Here is a 26,317-nt window from a genome sequence, read left to right as displayed (position 1 = left end):
CACTTTTCAAAACACTTTCTGTGGAGAATTCCTCTAAACACATGATTATGTCAAAGAATCAAAATGAACTATGTATTTACAGTGAGTCAAACCCTTGAGACAGTCAGTTTTATAAATGTAATCAGCGGTACAGCTGCTAGTGAGTGTGTTGCATCACCTGAAAGGCCTCACTGGTCCTGAATAATCAATTAGTCCCACTTGCCCTCTCCCTCCCTCCCTCCCCCTCAGGTTTTCCTCTTTGCCTCCCTTGTTCTCCCTTCTCCCTCTCTCTACATCCCCTCATCTCCCCCCACAAGCTCACCCAGTCTCTTCAGGGAGCTGTAGCGGCTGATCTCAGGTTTCATGGTGGCCTCATAGGACGGCGGCAGCTGGGCCAGGTTGTGGAAGGAGTGGGAGAAGGACGGGTGACTGCTGTTGTGTCTCATGCCGCCTCCGATAATGCTGCCACCGCCGACGCCAACGCTGCCGGGACCTTTACCGCTACCTGAAAGCAGGGTGGGACCAGAGGAGAGCTGGGGGGTGTTGTTCATACGGGATCCACGCTCTGGAGAGCAACAGTGAGAGAGGATGGAGGGACAGGAAAAGGTGTAAAGAGAAAGGGGGAAAATGGTTGAAGAAATGGAACAGGAGGATGAAAAAAGACAGAAGATGGAGCATAGGAGGATGGGGAAAAGTAGTGACGAAGAAGGAAGGACAAAGTGAGATGTATGGGGATAAGAATGGGGGAGAGCAGGAACAAAAAATGAGAGAAAAGAAGAGAAAAGAGAAATGGCAGAAAAGGAAGACAAAGCGGAAAAAAAGAAGAGAAATGGAAGACAGAACAAGTGGAGAAGATACAAGCTGGTTAATGATCAGTAAACACAGGAAGTGTCTCCGAGCTCCATGGTGACCGTCTATAAATACGACTCTTGTACTGTTCAATCTGGGGCTCCAACACAAACATATCAGCCACATGTAAATACATAGAAATGCACTGATGGCATCAGGGTGGGGGGGTGGGGATCTATATACACACATTCACATTTATGCAAAGTGCAAAAGCAGCACATCGATCAATACACATAAAAATGATGTGTCTTATGTAAGATTAGCAGTATGGGGGAGGGGCAGGGGTGTCTGTTTTGCAACATGTATACTCATATCAGTTACATCATACAGTATACGAGTACATTCATATTTTGAAACAGCAAACAGACAGCACTTTGAAGGACCCCACATGTACTGTAAGGTGCACTCGGTGGTGACCCGGCATGTGTAGGTTCTGTACATTTAAACGGGGACAAGGTGAAATCACATGCCGCAAATTGCTGGAAACATCGCTTATCCTCTGAGGAGTCATTTGAGAAGCTGAATTTGTAAAAAGGAGAAACTATATGAACTGCTGGGTCTCAGCAGAGAATGTTAAAAAAAAGGTTAAAATGTAAAAATATGAACATATAAAGCAGCGATAAAAGATTATGTAACTGTGGAAAATTGGCCATTTGCTGTTGTTTCCTGTGTTTGAGAGAGACACAATCGATGTCGAGTCCACTCAGTGTGGTAATGGTTATAGGCTGCGATCTTGTTAAGATTACTGCTGGACATATACTGGTCATTGACCATTGACAGTAATGGGCAATAATGGCCAATAATGTCTCAGTTAAGCGTCACCCAGGGAACACACACCACATCAACTTCTGTACCGTGCATGTTACACACACGGTGGCAAAAAAGCAATGCCAGCTGTGAGATCATGGGTTTTAAAGTAGGAACAGAACGGAGGATAATGAAGGCTGTAGAAAATATACCTAAAAAGCACCAAATATTGAGTTAAATGTGCAGAGTTAGCCTGGTCATTTCCAAGAGTGCAAGGTAATCAATTTTTTTGGAACACCTACGGTGGCTGACAGAGAAGTTTGATAATGGCATCGTGGAAAAACAAACTTCAACATGTGCAGAGTGTCTGACTCAGAGAGTTGAAGTGTTCTGTTCTTGTTTCCTCCCAGGTGGCTGCACACGTTATCTAACACAGGAAGACTGAGGACAGAACTAAAGTAAACCAAGTTACCTTTAGAACCAAAGATGTCAAGAATGAACTGACATCAATGAAGTAAACTCTTCAGGGTTCGTGGCACAAACACTGAAGAATGACACAAATGTGAATCAAACTTAAAATATGAATCCTTCCCATTTCCCTTTTTATCCACTTCATAGAAACAAAGTGAGGCTTCTAAAACATTTAACAGTTACAGATATAATTTCCAGCAATACTGTATACAATTAATCAATAGTTTCTTAAACTTTTTATCAGTTACTTAACATAAGGGAGTTTGACTTGCTGGTTAATATTAACAACTGAAGGACTGACAACCTTTGCTTACAGCACACATAAAAGCACTATTTATGCTAAAGTTGTTGTTTAATGTTGGCATTAGATGTCGCCCTGACATTGGATTTTGGTACCTGACATCAAAACCTACATTCAACTGAATAATAAATTAAAATAATAAAAATATCAGCATCTATTGACGTTGGTGGCAGCTGTGTACCTGCTAGGTTCATCATCTCATCATATTTCCACAAACACCTTATCCAGAATTCAGTGGCAGCCATGTTAGATGCACCAAATTAGCCTTCACAAGCTATTATTTTTTCCAGTAGGAGTTCTGCTTATTTCCTGAGGACAGTGCTAACATTGCTTTTTTGTTTTCTTGGTGCAAAGCCTAGGAAAACAGACTCAGGAAGTGCAGTGACCTTGCTTAAGCCAAGACCTCCATTAATGTGTAGTGTCAGCTGCAAGCACACTTGCACATCACTGCTACACAGAGAGGAGGAGGAGGAGAAGAAGAAGAAGAAGCACATTTGGAAGCAGGCTTGTGGTAATAGTGGGTGGTGGTGGGGCAGACAGGCTTGCATTAAGCAGAGGGCAGGCCAGACAACTTTTAGCTCACACTCTTATCAATGATGTGTCACTTTCAACACGACCATGTACAAAAAAATGCATCATTATAAACATGTTTTAAACCACAAGGTAGTGTTGACAGTGGCACAGCTGTTTTAAGAGCGCACTACAACAGGCCGTCAAACCAACAACAAGACAGACAGACAGTGTGGTAGTAAGGCCGTTCATCCGGCCAGCAGCTCGCCGCCGCCTGTGCTAGACTGTGCTGCTAACCATGAGGCTTACCGATGGTAGCAGAGTGTTTGGGGCTGGAAGCAGACCCCTGCTGGTTAAAATGGTGGTGCAAGTTCCCAGCTGCAAAGAGAGCAGAGCTGACAAACTGATGGACAACCACTCGAGAGACACAAGAGACGTGTGTTGAGTAAGCATTTGTGTCAATAGAGAGAGACAGCAGAGAAACAGGACAGAGAGAGAAAAAGACAGTTTAGAGAAAAAGTCAGTCCCTCCAGGAATTAGCTTTTTTTTTGTCTTTACTTGTTAACAATATTTAATCAAGATGTTAATCAGCACATGATGTGGTGCAGCAAAAACCTCCAGACAGGAAGGAGATGAAGTACAACGTAGGTAGGTAGTGGATTTTATTCTGTATGAGGAGTGTAAGTTCAGCTTACTGTACTTTCTGGTCCATTTAACCTGTTTGTTGTTTGTGAGCTGCAACAATTAGTCAATTAATCAATGAGTGAACGGGTAGAAAATTAAACTGCCACTATTTGGATAATCAATGAATAATTTCAGTCATTTTTCAAGCTAAACAGCTTCTGCTTCACAAAGGTGAACACCTGCATTTGCTGTTTTATCTCATTGTAAACTGAATATCTTTGAGTTATGAATTAATCCGTTCTAATTTAACAAAAAAAAAACAAGAATTAATCAAGAAAATTATTAAAAATAAACACTATTTGCAGCTTTAGTTGTTTGCAAACTAGTAAATCCAGCTTTATAATCACATGTCATATGCAGAGGATCAGTTTGTATTATAATTTGTAGTATGTAGTACTCCTACTCCCAGGAGAGCAGGAGTATTTGCAAGTGTAGCAAAAATCCAGTATTTTTAAGATATTTTCATTTTCACTTGACAACATTTCAAATCCTGGAGCGACTGAGAGAAGAAGGCTTGTTTTCGTTTGAGGTGAGAGACAGTGGCAGAGCGACAGAGAGACAGAGCAGAAGTAAAGAGAGAAACGTGTGTGTTGTTTGTGTTTGTTTAGACTGTAACTGTGTGAATTGCTAAGAGTACAACAAAATCAACACATTCACCGTCGCTCAGAGGGAAAACGCAACTTTTCTTTTTCTTTTCTTCCTGAAACCGGAGAAGTGTGATCGTTCCAACTAAAATCTGTTAATGCGAGTAACATTTTTGTCTCATTGGCAACAACACATAGGACTGTGAAACAATGCACAAGAATGAGAAAACAAAAATTTAATTAAGACTTTTTGCAGCTACTGTCAAAGCCATGATTACGTCAAACAGCAAATGTAAAACAAATAATGTCTAAAAGATCAATCTGTAATTGCAAATATTAAAAAACTGCCACATGAGAAAATATATAGAAGACTTCCAGTGCATTTCAGCATTTAAATTCAAAACTAACTGCTGGTGTGATTTTATTCTTTATTTTTTTGGTCATGACATAACAACCTGTCAACCCTCAGGGGTTCAGTTACAGTGCTGTGTTGAGCATTTAGTTAATTAGCAACTTTTTAGGTTAAAATTATAATTAGCTGAACATCTGCCCAAAAACTAACAACTGAGAAACAGAGGAGAGCTTCTTTTCTCTGCCTAAGAATCATAATATAAGAGAGAATTTACTGAGAAAAGAAGTTAATTATTGTCCTCAATATTTTCTAGATGTCAGAGTATTTTCTGGCACAGAAATAACATTAATGCCACTATATGTTTTCAAATTGTTCATGTTCATTATTCGTGCACATACAGTGAATACTAACTAGGTTTTATAGGCATCAAATATGTGGTTAGATCTAGAGTAATTTAGAGAAAAATATTTAGAGAAAAAGTATATAGAGAAAAATTAAAGGTGAATCAACACTACAAGCCATTAAAAGGTCTATTAGACGGATTTTTACTAATGACTAATGTAATGTAGCTTAATTTCAAAACAAAGGCCCACTGAGATTATCCATCAGCTTCTCTAAATAGCCGTGTCTGACAACCTTTCAGTCCCAGCAAATGTATTCTACTTGAAGTGTGATGTGTGTTACTGATACTGAGATTGAACTGAGATTTGAATAAACGCAGTGAGAATTACCATCCATGTCCCGGGGGAGACAACAACGCGCCCTGAATCAAACATTCATTTCACCTGACTGTGAGTGTACCTCGTTTTCTGTTTCCATGCCGACAAATGTGTGTCACTCATATGTGTCTCTTTGTTTTGTTTTCCCACTTACTGCGGTTGTCTTTGCTCTGCAGGATGGGGGTGTAGAGGTTTTTGGATGTGCGTCCGTCTGAGGTGGTTGTGGTCAACACTGTGGTGTTGTTCCTCTCTCCCTGCTGCACAGGGCTCGACTGGTGACGCAGGATATCCACCAGTGATCTGACACAGCAGAGGATGGATGGATGAATGGAGGGAGGGAGGGAGGAGAAGAGGGAGAGAAGACGATAGAGAGAGAGATGTAAAGAAAACAGGAAGGAGACGGACAATAAGAATGTGGAAGATACAATGAAATACTCAGCTATTTTACAGAGGCAAACTAATCTTTAAAAGTCTTTTTACATGTTAAAGTTGTATAAGTTTCAGGGGCCAGTTGCATAAAACACTTAAAGTTAAGAGTTTCCTTAAAGTCTGAGTTTAGGTGTCCTTAAAATAAAATCAGTTGCACAATACACCCTTAAGTTTCCTCCTAAAATGTTTTCAATGTTCACTTAAGTATTTAAGGTTTTCTCCTTATCTTAGTCTTATACTTAAAGGAATCACTTAAAGTCAGTTAAACCTTTGCACAAAAGACCTTAGCAACCAGAGTAAGGAAAAAAATCTTAACTTAAAATCTTAACTGCAACATGGCAGAGTTTATGGTGATAAATGAAGAAAATCAACACATCCCAAGACGTGTTCCTCGACCCTTAACGATGCAGTAGAGTTGTACTGCTTTAAAATCCCTTTCACTGCTGCAAATGCCTTAACTTTTTTCCTCAACTAAGGAGAAATTAAACCCTAAACGCCATACTTAAGTAGAAACCTTAAGCTGTTTTGTGCAAATTCCTTTGTCCTCGCCTAAAATATTTAATTAATTCACGGTATAATTCTGTAACGTTATGATTCAAATGGTAAAACGTGGGTCATATGACTTCTGTTTGTAATCTTTATCACGCAGCACTTTCTAGCAGACCAAACCAGATGCTAAAATACAGCTACATAAACTTATTAGTAAGAACAAAGTAAACAAGCTGCAGGTCTGTTCTGTCCTAGAACTGAGTCTCACCTGGGCATGTTGATGTCTCTGTTCCGGGGTCGACGCGCCACCTTGCTGAAGGCGATCCTGACACCCACAGCCACCACCAGCGTGAAGGAGATCACCCCTCCGATCACATAGGCCGTGCTGTTTTTAGAGGAAAATGACATTAGCTCACTCAGCACAGCAGAACAGGAAAACATTAAGCAAACAGAACATATTTCAGTATTTAGTTATTTACGCTTTTATCGTGTCCGTTGTTCATTTCTGTTTCATTCATGTGGCATGTGGCTGCTGTAATGTGACATTGCCCAATTGTTACCATATTCTATCATTTCTGACTCACGTATTTATACTGTTAAACTGCTACATTGGCTTTAACTACTACAAGCAGTGACGAACAGACTCTCACCTGCTGCTCTGCTGCTGGAGTGTCTCGAAGTCTGGGTCAGGCTTGTTGACCGCGGGCACGGTGACGGTGACCTGTGGATCGGCCCAGACGGGGGACTTGTAGTTGGTGCAAGAGTCCTGGTTCAGCCGGTTCCTCTGGTGCTCGCAGCAGAACCGGTAGTGGCAGGTACCGCAACAGTAGATGTAGCTGCCCTTGGAGCAGTTGAACGTGCTGTCAAAGTGCCCCATGACGTCGAAGTATCCCCTGTGGAACGAAGTTTGACAAAGACGTTTTGTCATCTGCATCACAGTACTTGATGCCTCTGCTACTACTACCATGCTAAGATGGAAGTACACAGATATTTGACTTAAATAAAAGTAGCAACTCCACAAACAAAACAAAAAAAGAGACAATTTTTGCAGATATTGTGATAGGAGTCACAATTTCAGTTGGAATGTTACAATTCTTGCATTTTATTTTCACTGAAAACATATATAAAAATTGTGATGATGTAATTTTTTTTGGGTCATGTATCAAAAAAGTTTGTTTTTATGCATCTGGAAAATATGATTTATAGTCTGGGGCGTCTCTTTAGCAAAACAATGCTTCATTCTTGGTCTGTTGTGACACATTTCACCTTCATTAATAAAACTGCAGCTCCTGCAAGTTGGATATAGCAAGATATTGAAGAAATAATCTATTACAAGTAAAAACCCAGGATTCAATTATTTTCATAAGTCAAAGTAGAAATGCATCACAACATACGTATAGTACCAAAAGTAAAAGTCCTCATTAAGTGCAATGGCTCGTTATTGTTTTTTTGGTTTTTTTGCACGTTGGTCCTTTACAATAGCAGTTTTCCAATAAGCTAATGCACAAGTTTCATGACTGCTGTTTCCTTGGGTTTGAAGCATTTAGTGCTGCCTACGTCCTCGAGGGACCATGATTTATTATCGGAGGAGCTCTCTCTCTGAAAGAATTTAACTCCAAGCAGATAAAGGTGTTGGTTTCTCTGCTGTCTGACGGTGCAGGGTTCAGGCTTTTCAACAATCAACAAGTTGGGGGGGGGGCACTCGTGCAGCATTTTGGGCTTTATGTAACTTATAGATCTGTTTGTCTGTTATCATTGTACTGTTAGTGCTGCTTTTGACTGCCTGGATGAGCCTGCTGTTGATAGTTGTGGTGTGTAGCTGCTCGCCAACACACAACTGATTTAGAGCTGATTACATGTTGCCTAGCAACAGCAAGACGCCTCTCAGTGCAAAATATAAGCCTCAGTGAGATCAAAATCAGAGCTGCAGGAGGAGAGGAATCATGATGCGCCTCGCTTTCACGGCACCCAGTGTGATCAACACGTTACACAGAAATAAATTAGAGCTACAACCATGAACATAACTTTGAAGGCTCTTTCCTTTGAAGGTTAACTTTGCTGACTTTTTACAACACACCTAAGCTTAAGCATTTTTGACTTCCCAGAGATTTTATTTCCCCCTCTGTATCATTGTTCATTTATCTTGTAATATGCCTCTCATTTAATTTCAAGAAATCCTTTTTGGGTATTTTTAAATAAAAATCTCTCTTTTCTTTTCCTGTAAAAGTATTTTGATGACTAATCTCAAACTCGGTCAATTACAAGAATGTATCCAATCAAATGTGATTTGGGATGACTAGCTAACTCTGTTTATCATATAAATCCACACTTGATCATTAGCTAGCACACTAGGAGGTATGTATTTTGATTTCAGCTGAGGTCTAATTTATTAATTAAACACTAATCCTCCTTATTCTGGTCTATCACTAGGTGGATTTCCATCCAAATGTAGCGCACATTTCAAAATTAAAGAAATAAAATAAAAAACATGTCAATTATTTTATTAAAAAATAGTTCATTTCCATCCACTGTTGTTATGCAAATGTTAGGAGGTGGTTTGTCAGTCAGGTGCCATTTAACCACTGCAGAAGAGGGAGCAACAAGAGGATGCAATTAAAAGAGTGCCAAACCTCGAATGGTGAAAAGCAATGTAGAAAATATGATGGAAATATGGCATCAACCATAAGCCTTTTCCACAATCCAATCAAATGTCACTGATTTCATCTGAATCCCTGCTCACATATTCATGGCACTTTACAGAAGTTAAAGATGCTCTAACTGCTGTTTCACTCTGACTTTAACACTCAAAATAAACAGTGATGAACGCGCTGATTTTATAAGAATAACCACACTACACCACACAACAGGAAATAGATTTGTTCCGAACCTGCACACGTCCACATCCACCAGCTGTCTTGGAGGTGGAGCCACCTGGGCTGCTCCGAGCGGAGGCTTCAGGGCGTCGGCCGTCATGTTCCTTGGCAACATGGTCTGAGGGAGGGGCTTCGGGGGGAGTTCGGCCATCACTGGAGGAATATCCCCGTCCTCCACCTCGGCCACTTTTGGCCCCACCTTGGGTCCAGCGGGCAGCGGCGGCTTGTAGCCGGTAAGGAGGAACATGGTGGTGCTCTTTTTACCAGATGCAGCGGAGCCACCGCTGCTGGTCAGAGTCCTGACATCACCATCAACATCTTCTGTGGTGATGGTTACCGTGGAGACAGCGAGGCAGCAGAAAAGCAGGACAACGAGGGACGAGCAAAACATCCCTCTTGAAATTGTTGGTCTCATTGTTTTATCACAAAGTTCTTGAGCCGATGTTAAAAAAAAATCACAGAAAACAGCTCCGAATTTGAATTATCAGTGTCCTCTTCCAAGATGGCGGCTTCTTCACTTATAAAAACCCTCTGTATGAAAAGTTTTAACTCCAGTCTGATGAACTAACACCTTCTTGTTATGTACACACTGCACAGGTGCGAAGGGTTTCTCTTGGAGTTTAGCAGATTCACTTGGTTCAAGCGATGTTACATGAACGTGTTTGGCATTTCACTCTCTTATCTTAATGTAAACATTTCTTTCTGTATAGAAATCTTTCCTTTGAGCAGCTTTTGTAAACAATGAGGTCTTTCAGAGTTTTTAGGCCCTATATGAACTGCCTGCAAAATGGCTATAGATCTGAACTAATCAATTTAAATTAAAACCTGCACCAATTATCAGTACAGGATAATATGGGTTTGTTTTATGGCAGCAGGTGTCAGATATTTATTATTATTTTGGTCTGTAGTATTTTATTTATTTTACAGTCTATTGGCCAAAATTCAAAATCTTCAAAATAGGCAGTAATTTAAGATTTCTGTAAACAAAATGAGTGTGAGGAAACTGTAAACTCTTAATATAATGACCCCTCCAAAAAAAGAGTCTTATATCTCCTCCTAAAGAGTTTTCTGGGAGTTGTTTATGGCACACGAAAGTTACAATTCACATAAGAAACCGTGATGGAGAAATGGAGTCTGTAAACATTTAGCGCTGTATGTAAACTTTGTTTTTCACGTTTGATGAGCTTTAACAGATGTTGGAAGAATTCTTGTTGGAGTTTGGCACTTCTGTTGTCCTATGTGACTAACTGTTGTGTAAAATCATGCATGGAAAAATAATGTTTCTGAAATCAAATCAAATATTCAAGCTGTGTGTGTGTGTGTGTGTGTGTGTGTGTAAACAACACTGCTGGCAGCTTTAGAGATCTCAGCTTTGTTTGGTGAAGCTCAGTCTGAATTTGGCACAAGCTGTGACTTTAATTTGTATTTCTTTTACATCACACACAATCTGCCCAATAATCACGCTCTTCCTTTCAAGAGATTTAGAGGAAGAGAATTAGTAAAGGTCAATATGCTTTAAGTTTTGGTTTAAATTATAGTAGAATGGTGAATTTAGAAGTTGTGGACTGAGTTTGACTTGTAAAGGTTACGGCTAGATGACAGCATTAAGCAGCATCAAATCCTTCCAGCAGCTACTAGAGGACCGAGATGAGCATGTCAAGGCATTCACAAAAGAGTGATCAATAGTGAGAGATTGGTGACAAAATTACAGAAAGAAAAGCCAAAAACAAAAAAACAAAACAAAAAACAAAACGTGAGGATCTATGTGCGTTCGATACCCTTGTGTGAGTGTCTTTGCTCTGAATTTAGCTTGGCCCAGCAAAAGAGAACGAAGGAAGGCTTGGGCCCGGTTCTAGCAGGGCAGCGAGGTTCTGCCCACAGAAAAGACATGAAAATGTCCGGATTCATCCGTCAACACAGAGGAACACGGGGACGACGACGGGAACTCGGCACGGCCACGTTCACTGCCACGCTTGGCACCGCAGGCTGCCCCGGTCACAGACTGAGTTCGGAGTGCGAGCTGGAGAGAAAAAAAAGTCACAGCTTACAAATCTGTTCTTTCATCCAAATGAATGAAGTTTCTTCTCAAGAACAGTTTCCTCATTGACTCCCTGAATGTGTGTGTGTGTGTGTGTGTGTGTGTGTGTGTGTGTGTGCACCGTGACTGAAGATCACTTAAACATTGTGAGGTGTTTTGTTAATGGGAAAGGTATTCATATGGCTGGTGTTCAGTATGGCTTTAGGTTATGTTTTTTTTATTTATTTATTTTTTTAAAAGCTGGATCTCCTTCCACAAAAAATGTAAATACAGTGAAAGGCTTTAAATTGCATGTTTTAGTAGAATAAAAGGAAGAATGCAAAAAAAGTTTGAAGAGGTCACTGGGATTGGATAAAGGGGGCGTTCGTTCGGCGTGGCGTAATTGAGCGCCACGTGGAAGAAAACAGAAGACGACAACGAGTGAGAGGCCTCTCTCATATAAGCAACTGGAAGAAGGAGATAGGAAAAGTGTCGACAGTGTTTCACAGCGCAGACTGAGACGACGGTATATCTCAGAGCCTTTGAGATAGCAGCAGCAGCGGTGGCGGTGGTAGTGGTGCTTATATTTATCGGGTTTAGACGTGGCTTTTGTTGCCTGTCAGTCAAAAACCCCGTCCAGTTGAAGCCTTCAAACGCTCAGACGTCGCAGGAGCGTGGCGGGGACTTATCACTGCGTACCACGCTACCAGCTACAAACAACCCATCAGCTGGAGGATCTGTTTATAAAGCACTTTGAGCCAATAATGCACTGATCATCATCCCAGTATGAAAAATCTCGCAGTTTTAGCGTTAAGAGCAGCAAACACTGACCGAAGACAATGGATATAAACTTTTACGTAACTGTTTGTTTCTAAAATATCTCAGTAATATGTTGTCATAGGATGTGTTGAGATTAAATATGATTTTAATGGGATGCAAGGTGTTGTAGTGTGTTCATGTGCTGAGGGGGAGAGAAATAAAGCTTTAATAAATCAGGTTTTCAAGGCTGAATGGCTAAATAAACTCTTCTTATGATGATTTGGTGATAGATAGTTTCATAGATTTTTTTTGCTTCTTCTCTTGACACAGTCAGTTTGGCACCTGGTTTTGGTCTTGCTTGGAACAAAACAACAGACGAGACGGGGAAGATCCCAACAACATCAAACGAGTAGAAATAGTAGGAATGGTTATTGAGGAGCCTCAGCTTTGAAAGCAGCTGAGAGAATCCCTCAAGAAACCTCCACGAGGTACAGGGACAGTCCTGATGAGATCTGAGTCGCTCCCGCCCTTCTCTCTGCTTCTTCAAGTCTTTCTCTCACAGGTTCACATCCACTTTGTCACCAGTTTTCACACTGCAAGACAAGAGCACAACAAGCAGGGGGATTGTAAGGAGACAGTTTTGCTGTGGTCTGAGATGCTGATGTGAGGGTTTGTTAAGAACGAATCAGCACATTCTGTGTATATACGTACTGTCTAGAAATGTTTTTGGAAATCACCAGTACAGCTTTTGAATTGTGAAGTGACATACATGACATGATGACACACAAATGTACATTACCATTTAAATGTTTGTTCCGGATTATCCATCATAAATATGAAATACTTTCAGACGACGAGACGTTATACATATCTAAAGTTGTTAATCTCCCTAAAACGACTTAATTCTCAGTAACTTTAGTTGTTGTATTACCTGAGCTAAACTACCAGGAGAAAAACATGATCATTAATGTGATGCTGTAATCTGGAGTCACTGGATTTAATATGATTGATTATTTCTGACGACACACTTACTACACACACACACACACACACACACACCCACACCTACACCCACACACCTAATTTATGTTGAAAACAGCAAATTTTCACATTTGATTTGCATCAGTAATTAAATATCAAACTAGGGCTGAAAATATTACAATTATTTTCATTATCAAATTATCTGCTGCTGCTTGTTTTCTCCATTAATCAATTAATTGTTTATAATCTGTAAAATGTAAGAAAATAGAGATGAATATCTATCCCAGAGTTCAAGTTATGGTCTTTGTTGTCTTGTTTTATCCAACCAACAGTCAAAAACCCAAAGATAATCAGCTTGTAATGAAATAAAACAGAAAATCTCTGTATCTGAGAGGCTGAAAAATGATGCACATTATTCATAAAAACGAACAAAACAACAACAGCAAAGTTTACTGAGGTGACTGAAAGTAAAATCTTTAACTGAATATTTGTTGTACCACATAAATTTAATAAAACTATCTCTACTGTGTACCTCAAACTGTCAGCAAGAAACAATTTGGAAATGTTTTACTTCAATACCTGTAAATCTGTTAATGTGATTTCAGTAAAGTCAAACTCTGCACTATTTATTAGGAGATTTGCTCATAATGTTGACTGTTTTGCCTCCTGTGTGAAGAAATGCACAAACACAGCAGCAGAATTTAATGTGGGCAGAGCGGAAATTTGTGCAGGAAGTCTGTTATTAGAGATGCTGTGATTTAGGCTGGAGGTTGGAGGTATTTTATAATGCTGTTGCCTTGAGCAACTGTAAGAACAGCTTATTGAATGCTTGATTAAACCTGAAATTCTGCTTAACTGAGGGACCTATAGCACATATACTGCCTACAACACACACATACACACACACACACACACACACACACACACACACACGTATATATAAAACATCAGCTGACAGAGGAGATGGGAGCAGCCGTGATCTGACTTTGATAAAAAGAGAGCAGGCGACATGACAGCTGCCATATGGACTCATCTGACAGAGGGACAGAGGAAAGAGACCACAGATGTGTGTGTGTGTGTGTGTGTGTGTGTGTGTGTGTGTGTGTGTGTGTGCGTGCTCTGTTTACAGAATGAGGCCTGCAGCACCAGGAACGGTAGGGGCTCAGCATAACACTGCTGACAGGAAAAAAATCAAACAAACCTTAAAATATACATGACATACTCTTAGTTAATATTTGTAGTTTATGTCACCATAAACTACAGTACATGTACTAAGAGGCTTTCAGGACCTTTGACCTTTGGCCTCTGTGATACCAAGACAGATAGGATTCTGTATTGGCCTGAATATAAAAGGGTTTTTTTCTCTAGATATTAGGTTTTAATGTGCTCACAATGTCAGATATTATTTCTGAATGGAGGGAGTACCACTGTAACTATGGTCTTTTACAGAGTGTTGCATTATGGGTTGTTTGTAGCCTTAATGTTTCTAGGCTAGTGAGTGTTTTCAAGTCTGTTCACAGTGAGTCTTTCAGAGTCAGTCAGCCCTAAAAGTGTTCTGTTAGCCCAGTTTAACCTGCAGGAGCTTATGAAGGCTCAGAATCCACGCACTGTTCACTGTTCACTTCTCGTAGCCAGAGACAATATCACAGACGTTATACAGGAGGAGACAAACCATTTACAGAATCCTGAATAGAAAAGTCAGTAATGCCAAAGATGGCAGATGTACGAAACATACTACATAAATCGACTAACAGAGTGACAGACCCATAAAGTCAGAGTTATATTCTGAAAGACTAAACAGTAATGACAGCAGCCTGCTAATGTTGTGAGCTCCCAGCTCACGTTATGAGCTGTCGCTGTTAGCCTAAACAAGCTAACATTAGCCTTTGAAAATGTTATGTGTGGAGCATTGTTGAGCATGTTGATGACATGTTGCTAAAATAAAGTTAACAATTGAAACTCACTCACCCTGAGTTATCACAGTAACCTAAAAACCCAGAGCCCAGAACTTCCTCTCCGCTGGAAGGTTCTGGGCGCTGTGCTGCTGCCCTGACAGCCGGGCTTCACATCAATGTGTCTCCACCCTCCGGGGGCTTTTCCGAGCCGCTTCTTCAGATGTCGTAATCGAGAAGCCCCCGCTGACAAACAGCTGAACTTCTGTTGCTTTCTAGGCAATAAGTGAATTACTTCAATAACAATAAAAAAAAGAATAAGTAAAAACACTCCAATTCTGAAGGCGCGCACACAAATGCAGATATACACACTTGTGTTCATTCAAGGATTAAACATGGACTGGGTGTCTGCAGGTGTAAGAGAATAAAAACTTAAAACGTAATGCTAAAATTTCACATCCAGTAAAACTACACATGGGTAATGCAAATTCTAAATGAACAGTGCATTAAAGTACATAATTCTGCAGCATTTTGTGTCCATTTTTTCTTTCTAAGTTTGATATTATCTCTTGTTAAATTAGGATGTGAGGGGCAGAGGTGGGACTGTTCAAACATCTGTGACAGTTTTATGGGCTGTTATCTTTCATGCTTACTACAACACAATGAGGTAACACTAAAGATAACACTGTTCTCCAGGAAGTTCAAGTAATCGCATTTTCATTTCATTGTGACTGTGTTTATTAAAGGATATTCTTCTTGCTATCCAGCTTGTTTATTAATCTAAGAGTCTGCGAATGCGGATCAGTTTTCTTAAATACTGTGTGTCTGTGTCTCTATCTGTCTGTCGGTATAACCTTGCTGGTTTCACTCTATCTTCCTGCGTTTCCTGTCTTCCTGCTGAGCCTGGCCATTCGTCTTGCTGTGTGTGCTGTCTTGCTGCCTATATACCTGCTGCTCTGCCTTCCTGCCAACAGCATGTGACAGAACACTATAGTATACAGTATGTGCTATATCAAATGTTTTATATCATATTTTACTCAGAAGTAGTCCACAAAGATGTAGTTTACTGTTTTGTAGAGATGGGAATATGATGATATAAAGGGTGACACATTAAACATTTGTCTACTGTCAGACAATACCATTTATGCCATAGACACTGCAGTGTTTCCCATACATAGGTTGTACTTGGGCGGTCTGCACAGGTAGATAAAATCACTCAGTTTCACTCTTTTCAAACAGACCACAGACTTCTGGCCACACGCCTGTCTGAGTTGCGTGCACTGCAGTAGCTGAGTAGGGACTAGAGGCTTCTCTGTGCGCAGCTGCCTAGCTTAGCATCTACAGATAGCCTGCATGTGAGGCATTTACGGACCATATGTAAATTGTAGATCCTACTGATGGGACTGGGGACATTGTAAATTGTAGCTACAGAAAATAACCTGGGTTACACCCACCCATTCAGGTGAATGGGAAAATGGTCTCAGATTTTTAGAAACCACTGTAAATATGTATATTAACTATAAATATTGCTATTTGTTATATAAAATTTTAAATGCTGATCCACAGTCATTTGTCCAAACTGCAGTAATTCTGGAGAAAACCTACTTGAAAATGCAGTTATTTTAAGCACAGTATGTTACAAAACCTAAAATGTATGAGTAATGCCTCCCTGAGTGATTCAAACATTTGGAGACGTGGTGCCAGTCTGTTGACTCGCTGCCATATTGTGCTTCATTTAGAAGGAACCTGACAACTTATAGTTCAGAAAGCACATATGGAAAAGATCACCCGTGGTTAACGAGTGATTTGAGTTTTGGTTGTAGAACAAACACATACATTTATGTGCAGTCAGAATTACTTATAAATCAATTCAAATCCATTCAGGATAAATGATGTAATAGTAAACCTTTTTCCTGTCTACAATATATATTCAGGCTGGATGATATTTTTCTATTAACTTTTACTTGTAATACTATTCATGGAGTGATATTGTGATTATAAGATCATATGTTATCATTTTACTAAATGTAGTCATCTAAATTATTGACTCCAAGTACATAAAGCTAACAAAGAGAGCCACTTAAGAGACAATTAGTCAATTAATAGTCAATTACTCAATTAACTGATTGACAGAAAATAAATCAACAACAATTTTGATTTTTCAATTAACTGTTTTGGTAATTTATCAAGGTAAACATCCACTGTTTAGTGTGTAAGAGAAAGTGTAAGAGAAAGTGAGCAATATTCACTCTTCTCGTCAGTGGACAGTTAATCAATTACTAATAAAGAGCAATTGATAAGTCAATGAATGATAAATAAAATATTAGTTGCAGCCCTACAAAAGTCAGTGAAACACATTGCATTGAATTTAATTATTATTATTATTTATAGATATGCATAAGTTTCATTTGGTATTACACATCATAATTGAAAAAATAGTATTAATATCTTTACATTCATTTCAACCATTATAGCCAGGCTACTACTTATATATACATACATACATATATATATATATATATGTGTGTGTGCCTGTGCATCCATCTCGAAGCTTGTAGTATACTGTATATGTGCCTGTGTATCTGTCTCACTGCCGTGTGCCTGTCTGACTTTCCCTTGCAGGGACACATGAGCTGTAAAGACCCCCGACAGGCAGTGAGTTAGTGCAGCAGACCCCCCTGTAACTACCACACACACACACACACACACACACACACACACACACACATACAAACACTATCTCTCCACACTCCATCCCTCCATCCATTCACTCCCTCCCTCCCTGGCAGTGCGTGGGCCGAAGCATCTTTCTCAGAATAGCATTGCAGCATTGAAAAGAGAGAAAACAAAAAAAAGAAGCAAAAAAAAAAAAAAAAAAAAAAAAAAAAAAAAAAAAAAAAAAAAAAAAAAAAAGACGTTTGTTCCCGTTGTTACTATGTGGATCATTTTTTTATGTGTCATGTTCGTTTCTCTGTAACATAACACAAACAAATATCAGTCAGTCTTGCTGGCTAGCGTCCATATCAACAACCGTCAGGCGGCCATCATCTCACGGTGGTGTGTTTCTATATGAATATAGCCTCTGTCTCCTCTTCCTCATTCACTATCTTCCTCCTCCACGTGCCTCCTCTTCCCTACAACTACACGTCTTTCACCTCACTCTCATTCCTCTCTCATCTTTTCTCTATAACCATTCCTCTCTTTCTCTTCTTTATCCCCCGTCCTCAATACTTCTCTCTTTCTTCTAAACTAAATTCCCTCCCTCCCTTCCCTCCCTGCCTCTCTGAAGCATGCTGGGAAATGTGCCAGTGCATAAGGGCATGTAGCAGCAGTAGCAGCACCAACAGTATGGCTCTGTATTCTAATATGGACTGGGGGAAGCTGGCAGAGGCGTCACTGCTGTGAACTCTGTCCGTAAAGGTCAATGCACTGCCCTTGGTCCTGACACAGTGATGCGGCGGTGGTGGAATAAAACCGGTTTAAAAATAAAAATCCATTAATGTAGCCTAGTTTTCAAATGATAGTGTGGAGTGAGGAGTATTATAGAAGGCCGATGCTTCCATTAACTCTCGTCAGAATGACACCACATAATGTCATAATGATTTATTTCGGCCAGAGGTGAGTAATGTTTGGTGGGTTGAGCCATAACTACATAATTTAACCAACCAACACATACAAAGCAGACTTACGTAAGTCATTCACTGCGTTTCGGATTTTCATTTTGTACACCATTAATGTATGGTACATGACTTTCACAGTGCTTTAATAAGCTTCATGACCTTTAATAACCTCTCAGCTTCCTGTCCCACTGCTCTACCACATTCATACATTGTTTTCTTCTGTAAATCACTGCATGGCACTCAGTTTCATCCACATTTGCATCAAGTTACAATTTTTCATCTTTGGACTGCAAGGGGCATTATTCACCTCACCAGTCAGTCCCATATTAAAAGGGGCAGACATCTTACACTGCTTTAAGTTCAACTTAACCGTCGGCAGTTTGGCTGCCACCCCCACCTACACTTACAGTATATACAGCAACTACAACAGGGCTGAACTCTAGTGACTCATTTTCTGAAGGCTTCTACATTCTGGGTTGTGATACCTACAAGTATCGTAAAACTTCTCTATGACAAGACATGAGTACTCTCAAGTGATGTTAAATTGCTTATGCCCTACAGTGAATATTTGGTTACATATATATGTTTTAGTAATATTTGTTATATCATTATACACCAGTGGACATGCTTAAGAAACACATAACACTTTCCAAATGTTTCTATTAACAATATAAAACCTGCAACATCTTAACTGAAACAACAACAGTGACAACCTGGGTCTAAACTTTAAGCTGTTCACTCCTCTGAAGCTCCATTTATTTCATCTCATTTTCAGTGACAACTGGTAAAATCAATTCATTTTCAAGGATCTGACGATTATGCACAAGAACACGGCTGCTTTTGACTCGTTCTCTGGCCCTCTGGCCTTTTTTTTTTTTTTTTTACATAGTCTCCCTCTAAATAACATCCAGGTCCAATTCCTGAGGACAGACGCCACTAAAATGCCTTTCCCTAACATCAAAGCAGTTTTTGTGCTGGTGTAAGGAAACAAAAACTTTGAATTAGATGACAGAATCACTGCTTTTGCCCAAAGCAGCCCATGTCACAGCCTCTGTATCCCCCAGTGTAACTACACAAAAGGTTTTATATTACCCACAAAATCAGTTCCATATAATCCTGCAGATAATGTCTGTTGCATTGTTTAGACAAATACAAGTTCCTTACTGACAATTACTTCAATTGTAATTTGAGCTGAACTCATTTCAGATTAATCAATAGTGACATATTTGGCTGTAATTTCATTGGCACAGCAGAGACGGACCTAAAGGCAGAGAAATGTGAATCTGGACTTTCTGATTTCGACCTGAGCTTAACCACTCCTTGGTGAAAATATATAAAATCAAAATCAGTAAATGAACCAAGCCAGAATACATAATGTGCAGAATAAGAGGTGCAAAAGATGACAAATAATCACAGTGAACTGACACGTCGATGTCTATAAAGCAACTATATGAGAAATAAGGGTTTAATCAATACTGAGACTATAAATCACTGTTTGTCTCAAGAGTTATCATGCGATATGTAAATGTTATTACTGATTACATCATCCACTCTCAGTTTATGACACCATATGTGCTCATCATAAGTGTGAAACAGATAGTGACAGCTCCAGTGAATGAGGACCATTGTGAGACATCTCACAGATACCACACACATTCATTTGCTGTGTTGGTACCGATGCTGCCGGCCTGTGAAGCCACTTTGAATATTTCTTTCAAAAGATTATCAACTGTATAATTAGTCAATCTGATCTAGGCGATAATTATTCCCTCTCCACGGAAACAGTGGTGTAATATTTCTTGGTGACAGCTTCAGCAGGCGTAAATTAAACATAATGTTTTGCTGTCATGTATGTGCAGCAGTGGGATGTCGCCACACGGTCCCATCTGTTAGAGGTGGTTGATCTGAGCTGCACCTCCCTCACAGCCAACTAGAAGGTGTCGGTCCAGCGAGGGGCATTTTCAGCTCTCATCTCGCTGCTCGTATAACCACTCCAGGCCTGAGCGCTATGACTAACCGCTTGGTAAATAACTTGAGGTTGAACAGTGGCACATGCTGGATGCTCGGCTTCGCTCAGACAGCGACACTGGCGAGAAGAATCGTCAAAAACAAGTCAACAAACAATCTTTTCAACAACAATCACTGCTGCCAAGTGTGGGAAGATTGTTACATGAGTATGAGTGAGGGGCTGCACTGTGCATGAGAAGCACTGAGATCACAAATAAGCAGTTACTACAAGCTGTATCTGTAACATGGGAGTAAACGCCATACCTTTTTTTTTTTAAGTGGCTATTAAATGTCACTCAGTTTGCTACTAAATGCTTTTACATGCAGGAGAAATTTAAGAACCAAAAAAATCATATTCTTATTGTGATTTACTACATTGGAGACAGTTTCCTTCATTCACAGAAAACTATAAGAGCCATTGGCACAAGGGCAATGTGCCAGATTAAAACTGGGTCTACACAGCAGAGAAGTTCACAGAGAAAAAGCTTCTTTTCCATTCCAGAAATACAAATCTAAAGAGTCACTTAAATTCCAAGAAGTGAAGCAGGAGAAGTGTGAATAATAGGCTGAGTTCTACTTTGTCTTTGCATAAAGGATGTGATTGATTCTAAATAGCTTCCAGTGCTGCCACGCAGGCTCCGAGTCTGCTCCAGTATCACTGACTATATTCCCAACTGATCTGGGAACAGCCAGCATTGGGCCCAACCAGGTCAGTCACATGTCACCAATTAAACTGGAACTTTTAATAAAAGACGTCTGCCAGACGTCAAATGGGTCATTCCAAAATTAGGCAGTTAACGTTTAACACTTTACTTGAAGTCCCTCTATCTATCTTTTATAAGCAGTGTACATGAACTAACGGCTGTGACTGTGTGGATTTTTTCTTCCAGCGGTTTGGCAACATCTATATGAGGAGGCCGCTGTATAAACAGACAATGACTGATGCTATAATATACTGCATGTCTTCAGAAGAAGTTACGATTGTTGTCATGCACAGTACATTAATAAATTATTCTATTTCCTAATTTCATTGTCCTTCACTATTCATCCTTATTGTATTGTACTATTTAATTTCTATTGTAAAGCACTTTGAGCTACATCTCCTGTATGAAAAGTACTCTATAATAAAATGTATTATCATCATTACTATTATTATTAAACACTTAAAATGTCCTTAAAGCTGCTTTACAACTACATCATAGTGTGTAAAAAATCATTAGCTGAATGTTTGTATGCTTCTTGGGGATTAAACTGAAGGGTTACAAACCTTATTTTCACTTATATCTTTAATAAAATCATGAAGGGTGCAGTTATATCATGTCACTTTAAAAGGAAGCAGGTGACACTGGAGAAAAGTCAAGGTTCTGGTATGAGTGTGCTGCTTCTTAGGGATCATCATCTAAAAAAATACACCCACAGATGTTAGATCAGGGTTTTTCCACACCTGTAAACATTTCTCACTCACGTCAATGATGCAGTGGAGGAGTTCCAGGAAGAGGAGTCACTGTACAGTACAAACACAAGAGTGTTTGTTCTTGGAGGTTGTTGTGTGCAGAGAATGCCATCAGCCATTTGCACCCACGCCCCCGTTGAGGACATGAACACCTGAGAGTCTCTAGAAGCTGCCGGTAAAATCCCCCAACATCCGGGGGTGCAGTCAAGGTTGTTTGTCTATGTACGAAGCCCATTTCCAGCTCGTTCTCTGGGGAAGGCTGAAAGCCTGACCACCACCTATCAGATTAATCACTGCTGACTCATAAAACAATCATGATGGATGGCAAAGATGCAGACGATCCACCTCCTCCATCGTATCGGGAATGAGCACAACCATAACTGACCTAAAGTCGCCCATTACAGTACAAGGGACAGTAGCTTCAAATCATCATTTACACAACCTTTTAAGAACCTAAACTCTGCACCTAAGCTAAGCATCACCCAAAATACACCACATTATAAGGAACAACCCCCCTCTGATACTCTGACACTGTTATATCATCCACCTGTGATGTGCAATGCTTTTGTCATCAACTTGCTGCACCAACTTTCTCGTCCGCTTCCACTTCAGGCTGTGGTTCCCTGCGTTTCCCAGAATGCCTGTCAACAGCCCCCAGAGAGTGGGCGTGAACTTGTTGATTTCACTCAAAGGTAGGCGTACACAGGCTTACAAACAGCTTCAAAGTGTGATCATTCAGCTGTAGGGTTATACACATCTATAATCGCAGCTATGCCCCTTACTCAAACACAACATGTGCTGTGGCTGCACTGCAGTCTGGTCTATGGAGGCTGCTGTGGGTGTACTGAGTGCTCTCTCTCTCTTCCTGTTCTGCACAGGATTTTAGCCTCATGTTCATGTTAAATGTTGTCAGAAGATGCCTCTGCTCTTCGAAACTGAGGAACTGACACTGAAATATTTTATTTAGCGCTGATGCTTTAAACGATTAACAGAAGATCAACATTTTATTGACTAAACGCTCAATCCATCAATAGAAAAAAATGATTTCTAGATTAATCAATAACGAAATGAATTGTTAGCTGCAGCCAGACTGTGTTTTACATTATTATAAATTAAATGTCTTCTTGTTTTAAAATGTTGGTCAAACGAAATAAGCTATTTTAAGACATCACTTGGGCATTTTCACTAATTTTCACTAAATTTTTTAAACAAACCAAAAAACTGATCATCTGCAAAAATAATAAAAAATGAATTTCAACTTTCTGCTGCAGCAGAACACCGTCTGCATAGTTGATTTGACATAGATATTTACACTGTATGACACAACACTGGGTTCAAGGAGCAGGGGATCGAACCATCAACCCAGGAATCAGCAGCCAACCCATTTCACCACCAGAGCCTCAGGTCCCCTTATCAACAGATGAATCAATAATACAACTTAATCAATAGTTACTGCCATTTCCTGCAACCAAACTCCAGAGAGGTTGCTACAAATATCAAGCAATTAATCATTTAAGACATTTATCAATCAAAAATTCCAAATTCCTGGTTTCAGCTTCCCAAATGTGAGGATTAGCTGCTTCTCTCTCTTTAACATGATTATATATTTAATATTTTTTGAGTTCTGGCCAGTTGATCAGAAAAAACAAGGAATTTAAAAATGTCACCTTGGGCTCTGGGAAACAGCCCATTTAAAAACAAAAAAGCTTTTATCAGTTTTATGCCATTTTATAGACTAAGTGATAAATTGCTTAATGCAAAGGTGATTGTCAGATGCAGAAAATCAATAATGAAAATAATCATTAGTTGCAATCTTGCTTCAGTATCTAAAACATGCTGCCAAACCTCTTAGAATATCTGCAGGTGATATGAGGAGGATGCAACATTCATGTTTATAGCCAGAAAATGTTTAATTAGTAATCAATTATTGATCAAAAGACAATTAAAAGTCTGATATTTTCATTATCAGTTAATCATTTAAGTCATTTATTAAGCAAAAATGCCAAACATTTGCTGTTTTCAGCTTTTAAAAGAATGAATTTCACCCCTTCTGTTTCATATGGTTATAAACAGATTTCTTTGGGTTTTAAACTTTGTGAAGATGTCAATGTGAAGACATCTCTTTGAGTTCTTGAAAATAGGACAGCCAACTTTCTCTGTTACTGACATTTTACTGACTGAAAATTCATTGACAGATTAATCAGTAAAGAAAATAATATTCATTGCGATCCTACTTTCGCTCAAACATTTCCTGTAACTACAGTGACGCTGTTAAAAATCTGTTCAGATGTTAAATCATCTATGTTTATTTACAGTAATTCAGTTATAAAAAACAGAATTCGTCCTAAATGCAGGATGCATTGCTGAAAGCTGTTTTCACAGATTTAGTGTTTCAAGTCATGTTTTTATTTAAAGTTTCAATTAGTCACTCTGCTGCAGGTGAAGTATCACAGCAGACGTTTCTATGTGCCAAAAAGGCTGAATCTAAGTGTGTCAGTCATGGAGGATGGGAAGCACTTCTCTAATACCCTCACTTTAGTAACCCGTTGAGGCAGGTGTAGGTGTGCAGCTCTAAAAACCCTGGTTAAAACACATCCTCAACCACACATGGCCCTGCAACCATATGCAAGGTGATATCATCCACAAACACTCACCTACACAAACACCTACACGCATGCTTCCCCAAACACACACACACACATGCACGCACACAAATTCACACAATAAGTTAGGTAAGGCTAGCCAGCACCTGTGAGCCCATGAGGCAGCAGTGCAGAGGGGAGCAGTTAGTTTGCAGTGTTTCTGCATTAGCATTCATGAGGCAATTATGCTCAGGCTGGAGCCAGTCATGGCACTTGAGTGTGTGTGTGTGTGTGTGTGTGTTTGTGCATGTATATAATCAGTCTTTTTCTGCAAGACTATAATGTGACACACACTCGCACACATGTGCATACAAAAACACACAATTATTCTCTTTTTATAAGCTACTAGGTGACTCCATGTGTGACTGATGCTGCTGCTGCATTCAGGGCATCACAGTGTGAGACACAAAATGGGAGGGTTTTGTTGCATTATGCCGAGGCGTTACTGTATTGTATGTATGCATTGATGGCAGCAGATGAGAGCACAGCCTCATGATCAAAAACCTGTTCGCCTGTCTAACACACTGCAGCAGAACAACAAAAAGGCAGCAAAAAAAAATAAATTACCTGTTATTTCTTTTACGTAGGGGCTCCACAGAGAGGATGCTGATCCTATAGATGCGGCACCCGTCACCATTTTCCCCCTTTGAAGAGAAGAAAACAGTGCATCGTATTAACTGAACTACAATGCACTGGTGATAACAGTTTTTTTTCCGCCTCAATAAAATAAACGAGAGCTCAACAATAAAGCGCAAACATTGCAGTGCTACATATGCGTCCTAGTCCTGAAAATGTGGCATTATTGACGCCTCTAAGTTCATATTATCCACCACTAATAATTTTTAAAAGCCCAGGGGTCGGCTGGGGATGTTATGATGTAAAGTACGACACTCGGACACATTTTCCTCTTAACCAAATGTGACTGGCTTTGAAGTTACGCAGGGTTAAAAACATGATATGCCACTTGAATTCACATTTTTTACGTCTCTCAAACAAGAGGTGCTCAGTATGAGTGTTTTTGTTTTTTTTTTTACCTTTCGTTTTCTTTGCCGCCTTCGCTTGAATCCTATTGTGATTCCTGGGTTGTAAAAGAAAACGTGTCACCTACATTTTTCATTGTAATTCCCAGGTCTGGAAGAGGAAATTGATCAGCCGCAGTGAAGCCTCCTCGCTCGCTGTTCCCCGCCAGTACAACAACAACAAAATATAACACAAAGAAAGCGTATAAAATGAGCGAGAGGATGCGCTTTTAAAAAAGGGTATATTTCGAGTCAAGTCACGTTATTTCAGTTTCGTCGTTGCGGTGAATGTCTGCGCGCTCTCCCGGTGATGCTCACAGGATCCACGTACGGTAACGTTGCTCTCAGTCTGCTTCTCTAACAGAAACTGCTCTCAATGAGGTCCGCTGTGCTCCGTGGCCAAGTCACCGATTGGACAATATGGCACTTGCCCACGTTTGCATTCCTCAAGTACTGGAAATGATTAACCAATCCTGGAACGGATGGTTCTCATCTTCACATCTGATTGGCGGAGTTGCGTTCGAAACCGTTGGTAAATTCCCGATACATGCAGCACCTGTGACTGATTACGGTTAATGTAAATATTAATGTGCTGACTGTTGATGCAGTTCAGAATTAATGCGCTGACCGTTAATGTAATTCAGTATTCATGCGCTGACCGTTAATGTACTTTAGTATTCATGCGGTAACTGTTAATGTAGTTCAGTGTTAATGCGCTGACCAAAAATGATTAGTCATCCTTGTTAGCTAAGGAGCTACATTACTTAGCAAACATGATATCAAGTCATATATTTTTTTTAAATGTATTTTGCTTTTTTTTAATATTATATAGTATATATTATACCAAGCCCAATCTGTTTTCATAAGCAGTTATCCCCGCTGTCACTGTCTACAGACTTGTATAGTGCGCTAAAGGCTAATGTAGCTAAATAGATTATTT

At 39.8% G+C, this 26,317-nt stretch overlaps 1 protein-coding gene across 1 annotated transcript in view; it reads right to left on the bottom strand.

Annotated features, from left to right (window-relative positions):
- The window catches only part of LOC111661193 (protein shisa-7-like), a 37,802-nt gene extending 12,044 nt beyond the window's left edge, over positions 1–25,758 (bottom strand). The window contains exons 1-8 of the mRNA XM_023414686.2: positions 25,393–25,758; positions 24,926–25,002; positions 12,106–12,356; positions 9,002–11,007; positions 6,765–7,007; positions 6,383–6,499; positions 5,351–5,496; positions 302–544 (exon numbers count right to left, since the gene is read on the bottom strand). Coding sequence (XP_023270454.1) covers positions 302–544; positions 5,351–5,496; positions 6,383–6,499; positions 6,765–7,007; positions 9,002–9,402 — 1,150 coding nt within the window. The 5' untranslated portion in view covers positions 9,403–11,007; positions 12,106–12,356; positions 24,926–25,002; positions 25,393–25,758. The remainder of the gene's footprint in view (positions 1–301; positions 545–5,350; positions 5,497–6,382; positions 6,500–6,764; positions 7,008–9,001; positions 11,008–12,105; positions 12,357–24,925; positions 25,003–25,392) is intronic.
- Positions 25,759–26,317: the final 559 nt, after the last annotated feature.

The sequence above is a fragment of the Seriola lalandi genome, unplaced genomic scaffold (genome assembly GCF_002814215.2).
Source record: "Seriola lalandi dorsalis isolate HSWRI2012SDOR001 ecotype SW California unplaced genomic scaffold, Sedor1 jcf7180002054538, whole genome shotgun sequence".
Lineage (NCBI taxonomy): Eukaryota > Metazoa > Chordata > Actinopteri > Carangiformes > Carangidae > Seriola > Seriola lalandi.
This window is presented reverse-complemented; position numbering and strand designations above follow the sequence as displayed.